We start from the raw sequence: 12,991 nt of genomic DNA on the forward strand, positions 1-12,991 counted from the left end.
TCACTAGTTATGAGTACTGAGCACCCGAGCATGGTAGTGCCCGCTCATCACTAGTTACCAGTACTGAGCACCCGAGCATGGTAGTGCCCGCTCATCACTAGTTACCAGTACTGAGCACCCGAGCATGGTAGTGCCCGCTCATCACTAGTTACGAGTACTGAGCACCCAAGCATGGTAGTGCCCGCTCATCACTAGTTACCAGTACTGAGCACCCGAGCATGGTAGTGCCCGCTCATCACTAATTACGAGTACTGAGCACCCGAGCATGATAGTGCTCGCTCATCACTAGTTACGAGTACTGAGCACCCGAGCATGGTAGTGCTCGCTCATCACTAGTTACGAGTACTGAGCACCCGAGCATGGTAGTGCCCGCTCATCACTAGTTATGAGTACTGAGCACCCGAGCATGGTAGTGCCCGCTCATCACTAGTTACCAGTACTGAGCACCCGAGCATGGTAGTGCCCGCTCATCACTAGTTACCAGTACTGAGCACCCGAGCATGGTAGTGCCCGCTCATCACTAGTTACCAGTACTGAGCACCCGAGCATGGTAGTGCCCGCTCATCACTAGTTACTAGTACAGAGCACCCGAGCATGGTAGTGGCCGCTCATCACTAGTTACCAGTACTGAGCACTCGAGCATGGTAGTGCCCGCTCATCACTAGTTACCAGTACTGAGCACCCAAGCATGGTAGTGCCCGCTCATCACTAGTTACGAGTACTGAGCACCTGAGCATGGTAGTGCTCACTCATCAGTAGTTACGAGTACTGAGCACCCGAGCATGGTAGTGCCCGCTCATCACTAGTTACTAGTACAGAGCACCCGAGCATGGTAGTGGCCGCTCATCACTAGTTACCAGTACTGAGCACTCGAGCATGGTAGTGCCCGCTCATCACTAGTTACCAGTACTGAGCACCCAAGCATGGTAGTGCCCGCTCATCACTAGTTACGAGTACTGAGCACCTGAGCATGGTAGTGCTCACTCATCAGTAGTTACGAGTACTGAGCACCCGAGCATGGTAGTGCCCGCTCATCACTAGTTACCAGTACTGAGCACCCGAGCATGGTAGTGCCCGCTCATCACTAGTTACCAGTACTGAGCACCCGAGCATGGTAGTGCCCGCTCATCACTAGTTACCAGTACTGAGCACCCGAGCATGGTAGTGCCCGCTCATCACTAGTTACGAGTACTGAGCACCCGAGCATGGTAGTGCTCACTCATCAGTAGTTACGAGTACTGAGCACCTGAGCATGGTAGTGCTCACTCATCAGTAGTTACGAATACTGAGCACCCGAGCATGGTAGTGCCCGCTCATCACTAGTTACCAGTACTGAGCACCCAAGCATGGTAGTGCCCACTCATCACTAGTTACGAGTACTGAGCACCTGAGCATGGTAGTGCTCACTCATCAGTAGTTACGAGTACTGAGCACCCGAGCATGGTAGTGCCCGCTCATCACTAGTTACTAGTACAGAGCACCCGAGCATGGTAGTGGCCGCTCATCACTAGTTACCAGTACTGAGCACTCGAGCATGGTAGTGCCCGCTCATCACTAGTTACCAGTACTGAGCACCCAAGCATGGTAGTGCCCGCTCATCACTAGTTACGAGTACTGAGCACCTGAGCATGGTAGTGCTCACTCATCAGTAGTTACGAGTACTGAGCACCCGAGCATGGTAGTGCCCGCTCATCACTAGTTACTAGTACAGAGCACCCGAGCATGGTAGTGGCCGCTCATCACTAGTTACCAGTACTGAGCACCTGAGCATGGTAGTGCCCGCTCATCACTAGTTACCAGTACTGAGCACCTGAGCATGGTAGTGCCCGCTCATCACTAGTTACCAGTACTGAGCACCTGAGCATGGTAGTGCCCGCTCATCACTAGTTACCAGTACTGAGCACCCGAGCATGGTAGTGCCCGCTCATCACTAGTTACCAGTACTGAGCACCCGAGCATGGTAGTGCCCGCTCATCACTAGTTACCAGTACTGAGCACCTGAGCATGGTAGTGCCCGCTCATCACTAGTTACCAGTACTGAGCACCCGAGCATGGTAGTGCCCGCTCATCACTAGTTACGAGTACTGAGCACCCGAGCATGGTAGTGCCCGCTCATCACTAGTTACTAGTACAGAGCACCCGAGCATGGTAGTGCCCGCTCATCACTAGTTACGAGTGCCGAGCACCCGAGCATGGTAGTGCCCGCTCATCACTAGTTACCACCAGTACTGAGCACCCGAGCATGGTAGTGCCCGCTCATCACTAGTTACCAGTACTGAGCACCCGAGCATGGTAGTGCCTGCTCATCACTAGTTACCAGTACTGAGCACCCGAGCATGGTAGTGCCTGCTCATCACTAGTTACGAGTACTGAGCACCTGAGCATGGTAGTGCCCGCTCATCACTAGTTACCAGTACCGAGCACCTGAGCATGGTAGTGCCCGCTCATCACTAGTTACCAGTACTGAGCACCCGAGCATGGTAGTGCCCACTCATCACTAGTTAGTAGTTACCAGTACTGAGCCCCCGAGCATGGTAGTGCCCGCTCATCACTAGTTACGAGTACTGAGCACCCGAGCATGGTAGTGCCCGCTCATCACTAGTTACCAGTACTGAGCACCCGAGCATGGTAGTGCCCGCTCATCACTAGTGACTGATGACCAAAAAAACAAAATGTTTACATTTTAATTTTAGTTTCTTACATGGTCTTTCTGTACAGGTTATGTGATATTTTGTTAGATTGGACTTTTACAGATGTTACAATATCAAACACTTTTAATTTCTTTAATTCTGTATTGAGAAAACGAAGATTATTTTAAATATTTATGTTAATACTATTTTTTTTTAAAAATAAAAGGGTTTTCTTTAGATTTTACCACCTGTGATTGATCGATTGTGCTATATCGTACAATAATAGCATAACACAGCAGTGGCAGGTGATATCCATATTGTTTCGACTTACATGACATTTTATCACCACCCTGTGATCACTTGGTGAGGATGGAAACAATGGACATCAGAATGGACACTGGCCACCAATTGTGAATCTTAAATAAAAAAGAAGAGATCGTAGCATTGATCCGCTAGCTCTGATAGATGCTGTCAGAGGCAGAATCTGGCTGAATAAAAAAGGAGGACACCTGTCACCCTCAACACATGTACATGTATGGTGGATTTCGGGAAGGTGTTAAACTTCTTGAGTCAAAAAAAGAATATATATTTGTATTTATTATTGAAAATTACATTAACATTCTGAAAAAAAAAACATTTATATTGTCCTAACTTTTACAAAGTTAAATATGTAAATAGTAATATTGATCAAACTACTTAACAAGTAACAAAGCAATAAATAGTATCACACACAACGTAAAACATCATGTTGGAGAGATGCATAGACATAAAAATAAATAGGACTTAACATGCTGGTCTGCTAAACCTTACAAACTCACACCACTAATGAATGTCTAATACAGCTAGAAATTAAATATTTAAAAACGTGAATGCTTAAAGAATCTCCATTTATTTCATATTTTATAGTGATGAAAGCTTAATGAAATACTTGAATGATAATGTGGTAACTATGCTGAGCCTGTCCTCTAAAAAGAATATGACGTATCACACTGTCCCCTATATATATATATATAGCTGTAGGAAATAACTTTGCTGTTTCTGTCACAGTCTACACAGTTAAGCTAAAAAAGAAAGCTAAATTTAGTAAGCCAAAATGTATTTTCCCAAAACACCATGAATGCTTAAAGAAACCTCATGTATTTCATATGTTACAGTGATAAAAGTTTATTGAAATACATGAATGATAATGTGGTAACTCTGCTGAGCCTGTCCTCTAAAAATAGTGACTCTTATGACACTGTGCATTATATATATATATATATATATATATATATATATATATATATATATATAAATATATATATATAGGTAATGAGTTTGCTGTTTTGCCACAGTCTACACAGTTAAGCTTAAAAAGAAAGTTAAATTTAATAAGCCAAATTGCATATTCCAAAAAAGTGAATGCTTAAAGAAACTCCATATATCTCAATTTTTATAGTAATGAAAGCTTAATGGAATACCTGAATGCTAATGTGGTGATGCTGCTGAGCCTGTCCTCTAAAACTAACATGATTCTTATGACACTGTCCCTTTCAGATATCTATAGGTAATGACTTTGCTGTTTCTGTCACAGTCTACACAGCTAAGCTAAAAAAACAAGCTAAATTTAGTGAGCCAAAATGTATTTTCCCAAAAAAGCAAATGCTTAAAGAAACTTCGTTTATTTCATATTTTATAGTGATAAAAGCTTAATGGAATACCTGAATGATAATGTAGTAACCCTGCTGAGCCTGTCCTCTAAAAATAACATGACTCTTATGACACTGTCCCTTATAGATAACTATAGGTAATGACTTTGCTGTTCTGTCACAGTCTACACAGTTAAGCTAAAAAAGCAAGTTAAATTTAATAAGTCAAAATGTATATTCCAAAAAAGTGAATGCTTAAAGAAACTCCATATATCTCAATTTTTATAGTAATGAAAGCCTAATGGAATACATGAATGCAAATGTTGCAACTCTGCTGAGGCTGTCCTCTAAAAATAACATGACTTTTATGACACTGTCCCTTATAGATATCTATAGGTAATGACTTTGCTGATTCTGTCACAGTCTACACAGTTAAGCTAAAAAACCAAGCTAAATTTAGTAAGCCAAAATGAATGCTCCCAAAAAATATGAATGCTTAAATAAACTCCTTTTATTTTATATTTTATAGTGATGAAAGCTTAATGGAATACCCAAATGAAAATGTAGTAACTCTGCTGAACTTGTTCTCTAAAATTAACATTACTCTTATGACACTATCCCTTATAGGAATCTATAGGTAATGAATTTGCTGATTCTGTCACAGTCTACACAGGTAAGCTAAGCAAGCAAGCTAAATTTACTAAGCCAAAATGTAGTGGTTTATATGTATAACCATATAAAAATATATATTTATATATGTTTAAAATGCAAAACAGATTTAAGGGAATTGTCAATTGATTATTCATAACTTTAACAAATTGGAAAATATTTTGAAGATACTTTTACGTAGATAAAGAGAATATATTTATACATCTGTGCTGCAAGTATTTTGAAAATCTGCTCGTCCTTTGCACAGGTTATTAGGGTGTTCCATGTTTTCAGTTAAGGTTCTTTCTATCCTGGCGGGGATGGATCTGAAGAAACCATTTTGAAAATCTTGACCCATAAAGACATAAATGATTGGATTTATGCAACTGTTAAGGTAAGCCAGGGTGGTAATGAAAATATTTACTGCATGGAATTGGACACTATCTCCATCATACATAGATGTCAATGGCCAGATGTAATATGGAAACCAGCAGATGAAGAAACACGATATAACAGCGGTGATGATCCTGGAGGATCTCTGAGATCTCTGGGATCTCTTACTTTTTCTAAGCTTGAAGAAAATTGTGACATAACTGGTCATAATGATGAGAAAAGGGATCACACACATTATTAGTAACCTGACGAGTTGAATTCTTTGTTTTATCTCAACAAAATGAGTATCAATCATATAGAATAGACACCATTCATGCAAATCAAGATAATATAATTCATTTAAGAAAAATAATAAACCAGTTAAGAGCAAACTTAATAACCAAATGATTGCCACAGTAATTCTTACTAATTTATAAGACCGATGAACTTTTGCCCAAAATGGCCACATGACGGACACCCAGCGGTCAATACTCATGGCCGTCAGGAGGAGAACACTGGTGGTCATGTTTAGATTGAAAAGAATAATAATCAATGTGCAACAAACACCCGATAACATTAAGAAAAAGTGAGCCCAGTCTATAATACGCAGCGGCAGAGACGCACAGCACAGGAAATCCGCGATGGCCAGGTGGAGGAACCACGCAGCACTGACTGTCCTCTTCATCCTGAATCCGGCAATCCAGATGACTAATCCATTACCAATAATCCCGAGAGCAAAAACGATGCTGCACAAAGTAATTGATATCTTCTGTAAGATTTCATCACACTTGATGCAGTAAGTTGTGTTGATTATTTCATTGTCTTCGTAAGATGACCTTATAAAACAAAGTAGGGAAGAAGTTAGTCTCACGAATAATGAATAACTTTACACCTATCTTATGTTGTTCATAGAGGTATACATGTAAAGCATGGCAAAAACACCAAAGTGCCAAAGTGATGATGATTTCTACTCTTAGATCATCTTTTTCTATCTCATAACAGAAGGTCCAAATGCTCATAGTTCCTCTGATTTGTTTTTGTTTTTTTACTAGATACATGCTTTGTTAAGGTAACTTTCTTTTGTCTTATAATATTGATGAGAATGTTGCATCCTTTAAGGCCGTACTCAAATGGGTCAGCTATAACAAATTTGTCAACAACCCACTTCTCATGCATGTGGCTTCTACAACCATGCATGAAAAAATCAGGAACATCTGCAAAGTCCTCCAGATTCCGAGAAGTGTATTAAAGAATTGTCCATAAGGGCTGCTCCCTATATGAGTGCAAACACATGGTACGTCACAGAAAATCATGGATCCATTGTATCTGACCTGTATGATCACACCCTAAACGTTGAAACTTCCCTATAGAACATATTTTTCCTCCATCAGTATTGTTTTGATGGCATGTACACGGCTTGTTTGATAACTTTTGTTATGTTCATAGAATCATAGAATGGTAGAGTTGGAAGGGACCTCAAGGGCCATCGGGTCCAACCCCCTGCAAGTGTAGGCTTTCCTAAATCATCTCAGCTACAATAGAATCATAGCATGGTAGAGTTGGAAGGGACTTCAAGAGCCATCGAGTCCAACCCCCTGCGAGTGCAGGCTTTCCTAAATCATTCCAGCTATAATAGAATCATAGAATGGTAGAGTTGGAAGGGACCTCAAGGGCCATCGGGTCACACTTCCTGCGAATACAGGCTTTCCTAAATCATCCCAGCTATAATAGAATCATAGAATGGTAGAATTGGAAGGGACCTCAAGAGCCATCGGGTCAAACCTCCTGCGAATTCAGGCTTTTCTAAATCATCCCAGCTATAATAGAATCATAGAATGGTAGAGTTGGAAGGGACCACAAGGGCCATCGGGCCACACTTCCTGCAAATGCAGGCTTTCCTAAATCATCCCAGCTATAATAGAATCATAGAATGGTAGAGTTGGAAGGGACCTCAAGAGCCAACGGGTCCAACCCCATGCGAGTGCAGGCTTTCCTAAATCATCCCAGCTATAATAGAATCATAGAATGGTAGAGTTGGAAGTAACGTCAACGGCCATCGGGTCCAACCCCCTGCGAGTGCAGGCTTTCTTAAATCATCCCAGCTATAATAGAATCATAGAATGGTAGAGTTGGAAGGGACCTCAAGGGCCATCGGGTCCAACCCCCTGCGAGTGCAGGCTTTCTTAAATCATCCCAGCTATAATAGAATCATAGAATGGTAGAGTTGGAAGTAACGTCAACGGCCATTGGGTCCAACCCCCTGCGAGTGCAGGCTTTCCTAAATCATCTCAGCTATAATAGAATCATAGAATGGTAGAGTTCGAAGAGACCTCAATACTTCACATGTGTGAATCAATTTCTAGCATTTACAAGATTTCTATTGAGTATATTGACAAAGAACATTCATGTTTTCAAGGAAATCCACACAAATCTAATGCTTCTGAGAGCTGAAAGTGTTAAAAGTGTTCCACTGGATGAAATCAAGGCTATCCAGATGAGGAAACAGCCATGAGCCCAGAGTGATCGGTCTTATCTACACCAAAACAGTCATATATGTGTCATTCTATACCACAGCTCTTCACTCAATATGTCCTAAAAATTGTGATAAGGCATGACCATCTTCAAAAATATCAACGTATATGCTGTATATGTGACACCACCATGTAGTTTTGATTTAATTTGCAAAGTGTCAAATAATTTCTTCTAAATGTGCAATATTGCATTGAGTTTGCTTCATGAGAATATAAAGTTTTATCCCTAATTTAAACAAAGCTAAGGGATCTTGTCTGATTATATAATTAATTATACCAGTATTATTTAGAAACCTCTCTGCTGAATATAAACATTTAATTTCCAAGATGCAAGTTTGCTTTATTAATACTAAAGTACTCCATTTCCCTACAGCACTCCCGGAGGAGATATGAAGTATTACACAGCCCAATTTATTTAAAGGGAAGGTGCCATAAAAAAAAAAATTCAGTAACTGAAAAAATGTAAAGTATTCATGTTTTAATAATTTATTTACATATTATTATTTGTTTTTAATAACGCAAAATATTTAAAAAAAATATTTAAAAAGTTTGATATTTTCCACTCTTGAATGCTAGGGGGAACAGCTGCTGAAATCCTAATGTACTACTAGCTCACATTACAACTGCAGGAAAAATGGTTGGAACCTGCTCTCATGTGTGTGATGTCACCTTCCCCTCCCCTTCTGGGTGTTTGCAAAAGGATTAGAGAGGATGAAGTTTAGGATCATAGTGCGGAGCCATTTTGTTGGTGACTGCAAAGTGATCCTTATATATGTAAAATGTCACAAAGGACAGCTGAATAGTGCTCCACTGTATACTCTGCCTCACTGTATACTGTGCCCCATATACTCTGTCACAATATTACTGTGCCTTGATATACTGTGCCTCATATTCCTGTGCCCCATATTACGGTGTCCCCCAGTGCTCTCTGTGCCCCCATTGCTCTTCATGCAACCAGCTTCACCCAGGTCTCACTATTCCCCCAGTGTTCTCTGTGCCCCTAGTGTCCCCAAGGTCAGACTATGAGCCCAGCATCTCTCAGCGCTCTCTATGCCCCTCCAATGTCCCCCAGTGCTCTATGCCCCTCCAGCATCTCCAAGTGATCTGTGCACTCTCTGTGTCCCCAACATTCCCCAATGCTCTGTGCCCCAAAGTTCCCAGTGCTCTGTTCCATATTATTCCCCAGTGCTCTGTGGCTCAATGTTCCCAAGTGCTTTGTGCCCCAACATTCCCCAGTGTGCTATGCCCCAACATTCCCAGTGCTCTGTGCCCCAATGTTCCCCTATTCTCTGTAACCCTAACATTCCCCAGTGTTCTGTGCTTCCTGTGCTGAGCATAGAGAGATGACAGGAGGAACTAGGAACTACTGGGAGCGGACATCCGTGGTGAGTACTGGCGGTGGCCAATGATGATCTGCAGCATGAGGCAGGTATTTTGCTATAATTGGCAGGCTGTGACCACCGCTCCTCCCTCCACATGTAACTCACCTCGGACCTCCGCTCCCGTCAGCTCCTCCTCTCAGCTTGGTGTCTCTCGGCAGCTCCTTATGTCAGCGCACAGACACGAGGAGCTGCCAGGAGCAAAGGTCCAAGGTGAGTTACATGCGTGGGAGGATCGGGAGAGTGATGATCACAGCGTCACATATATAGTACAATACCTGCCTCATGCTGCAGATCGCTGCTCGCCACCATCGTGCTCAAGGGGAAAGTGGAACACAAAGCATATGCTGTGGAGTCAACAAAGATGGTGGTGGTCTCCTCCCAGACCTGTGATCTGCACAGACCGGGGGGCATGTCCAGGTCACAGCAGGGAGCATCCACAGTGCTGGAGATCAAGGTCAGGACTAGGGTTTTAACCTTTTTAACCTTCTAATTGGGTAGTTGAAAATGTTTTTCTTTCTTAAAACAGCATTCCCATTACATGTGTATGTTAGAAATCTGTATAAGTCCTCCTTCACACGTCCGTGTCTCCGGAAAATGTTTGGTCCGTTTCCTCACATACCGGGGACACAGGCACACGTAGATCCATTAAAATCAATGGGTCTGCGCTCACATCCGTGTGTACGTGTGGAGCATACGTGTGCCTGTGTGCTCCACACGTAGACATGTCCGTTTTTCTCTGGCATCCCGGGTGTCACACGGACCACACATGAACTGCACGGATGTGATCTGTGTGACACACACCCGAGAAAACACACATGTCTGTGAATTAAAAGGAATTTTTATACTCACCTTCTCCAGTCCTGCTGTCTCTGCCGCTGCTGGCACTTGCTTCTGACCCCCGCTCATTATGCTCATGAATATTCACTCCACTGCGGGCCGGAAGCAGCAGCAGCGGGGAGTCGGCAGGACCAGAGATCGTAGATCAGCACCACGGACAGCCACGCCAGGGACAGGTGAGCAGAAAGTTCCCGTTCTCCGTGTGTTATCACGAATAGCACACGGAGAACACACGTGTGCCATAAACACGGCACACAGAGGGTAATACGTACCTTTGACACGTCCATAAAAACGTGCGTGATTTTCACGGACGTGTGAAAGAGACCTAAAAGTATATTTAATATAGTGTAGATACAATAATATATTTAATGATTGTCTTCATCTCCAGTTTACAGCACCACTCCAGGTCTTTTCTCACTCAGGTGACTGCAAATACAACTCCCTGGAACTCACTTTTATAACTGAAATCTATGGAGCCCTGTTCTGACATTCCATAAACGCACATTGCAAAACCAACTTCCAACTCACAAATGACATCAGCGTTATCCAGAATGTCGGAATTCCAGTCACGTGACTCAACATAGAGCTGGAGTGGCGCAATCAGTGAGTACAGTACAGACCAAAAGTTTGGAAACACCTTCTCATTTCTAGAACAACTGTTAAGAGGAGACCTTGTGCAGCAGCCTTCATGGTAAAATAGCTGCTAGGAAACCACTGCTAAGGACAGGCAACAAGCAGAAGAGACTTGTTTTGGCTAAAGAACACAAGGAATGGACATTAGACCAGTGGAAATCTGTGCTTTGGTCTGATGAGTCCAAATTTGAGATCTTTGGATCCAACCACCGTGTCTTTGTAGAAAAGGTGAACGGATGGACTCTACATGCCTGGTTCCCACCGTGAAGCATGAAGGAGGAGGTGTGATGGTGTGGGGGGGCTTTGCTGGTGACACTGTTGGGGATTTATTCAAAATTGAAGGCATACAGAACCTGCATGGCTACCACAGCATGTTGCAGCGGCGTGCTATTCCATCCAGTTTGCGTATAATTAGACCATCATTTATTTTTCAACAGGACAATGACCTCAAACACACCTCCAGGCTGCGTAAGGGCTATTTGACTAAGACTGGGGTGCTACGCCAGATGACCTGGCCTCCACAGACCTGAACCCAATCGAGATGGTTTGGGGTGAGCTGGACCGCAGAGTGAAGGCAAAAGGGCCAACAAGTCCTAAGCATCTCTGGGAACTCCTTCAAGACTGTTAGAAAACCATTTCTGGTGACTACTTCTTGAAGCTCATCAAGAGAATGCCAAGAATGTGCAAAGCAGTAATCAAAGCAAAAGGTGGCTACTCTGAAGAACCTAGAATATAAGACACTTTTTTGTTACGTATTTCATTCCACATGTATTAATTCATAGTTTTGATGCCTTCAATGTGAATCTACAATTTTCAGAGTCCTGAAAATAAAGAAAACTCTTTGAATGAGAAGGTGTGTCCAAACTTTTGTTCTGTACTGTAAATTGCATGCATATTTAAAAATATTTACAACATAAAAATTATCATGGGAGCGCTGCCTTAACGAGATAAGACAATTAGATAAGAAGAATCTCCATAGATGTTTTATGTTCCGATGAATATCTGGACGTTTCAGCTGCTCGCTATAATATAATTTCCTGTTCAAATTTAAGATCCTCTTAAATTAATGTGGTTGTAAATTTATAAATGGAAAAGACGACAAAGTGTGAAATCCAATTCACGACACGGACCACTTCCACTTTACAGTGAGGTCTAATGGGTTTTGCTGAATTTTCATCATTTTGGCAGGAAAAAATTGGTCTGTATGCAGTCTGGTGAAATTTTACAAAATGTTGTATGTCAATGTGAATGGAGCCCAACCTGACATTATTTGGGAATATAAAGAATGAGAATTAATAACATACGGGTAGTTGTAATCCAGATTTTTTTCCGTTACATTCAGGTTGAAATCAGTTGTTTCCATTCTGAGCTTTTACCTAAAAGAAAAACAAAAATATAAGGACAAAAAAAGCTTAATATAAAATTATTAATAACTAATAAAGACCTATTCTGAATTTTTACCAAAAATAATAATAATAATAATAATAATAATAATAATAGCTTAAAAAAAGCAGATTATGTGGATTACTCATTATGACAGTGCAGGAAAAGTCATGTAATTTTATTAAAATATATGTACCATGCTTTAACACTAGAAGTCCCAGAGAGGGGTCATTTAACATTTCTACCTTTGGATCCCATAGACGGGTCAAATGACCTGAAGGATTTTAGGTAACATCCTATAATCACCGTCTTTTGTTCTGTAATTAAGGCCATTACTGTCGCACCACAGGAGGTTGTTGTTTTCCATTGAGTTTAACCATTTAGTTTCTAGTTAGTTCTATTCAGTTTGGACTAAGGGTCAGTTGACCCTCTTTCAGGACTTCAGGGGGCAGCTCGAAATTCCTGGGACTTCTAGTGTTAAAGGGAACCGGCCACCAGATTTGGCCCGTATGACCTGTGTCCACCACCAGTAGGCTCTTATATACAGCATTCTAGAATACTGTGTATAAGAGCCCTGGTCGCTGTGTAGAACGTAAAAACACCTTTATCAAACTCACTTCAGGGGCCGGTCCAGTCCAAAGGGTGTCTCTACTCTCCGGTCCAATGAATGTCGTTGCTCTCTGGTCCAATAGGTGTCACTGCTCTCTGGTCCAATGGGTGTCGCTGTTTTCCGGTCCAATGGATGTCACTGCTTTACGGTCAAATGGATGTCTCTGCTCGCCGGTCCAATGGATGTCGTTGCTCTCCGGTCCAATGGATGTCACTGCTCTCTGGTCCAATGGGTGTCGTTGTTTTCCGGTCCAATGGATGTCACTGCTTTCCGGTCCAATGGATGTCGCTGCTCTCCGGTCCAATGGATGTCGCTGCTCTCCGGTCCAATGGGTGTC

The 12,991-nt window shown here is 42.3% G+C and overlaps 1 protein-coding gene across 1 annotated transcript; it reads right to left on the reverse strand.

Annotated features, from left to right (window-relative positions):
- Window positions 1-5,123: 5,123 nt before the first annotated feature.
- On the reverse strand, window positions 5,124-12,024 carry LOC142256471 (C3a anaphylatoxin chemotactic receptor-like). Its single transcript, XM_075328178.1, has 2 exons — window positions 11,966-12,024; window positions 5,124-6,114 (listed from the first exon to the last, which is right to left on the reverse strand). The coding sequence occupies exons 1-2, from the start codon at window positions 12,022-12,024 to the stop codon at window positions 5,124-5,126; spliced, it is 1,050 nt and encodes a 349-aa protein (XP_075184293.1).
- Window positions 12,025-12,991: the final 967 nt, after the last annotated feature.

The sequence above is a fragment of the Anomaloglossus baeobatrachus genome, chromosome 11 (assembly GCF_048569485.1).
Source record: "Anomaloglossus baeobatrachus isolate aAnoBae1 chromosome 11, aAnoBae1.hap1, whole genome shotgun sequence".
NCBI lineage: Eukaryota > Metazoa > Chordata > Amphibia > Anura > Aromobatidae > Anomaloglossus > Anomaloglossus baeobatrachus.

What these genes read in the sequence shown, in the direction of transcription:
- LOC142256471 (XM_075328178.1), bottom strand. Translation starts at nt 12,024, where the DNA reads ATGGAAACAACTGATTTCAACCTGAATGTAACGGAAAAAAATCTGGAT. An exon ending in AATCTGGATTACAACTACCC is followed by an intron (nt 6,115 to 11,965) that starts GTATGTTATTAA and finishes TTGTTTTATAAG; the next exon opens with GTCATCTTACGAAGACAATG.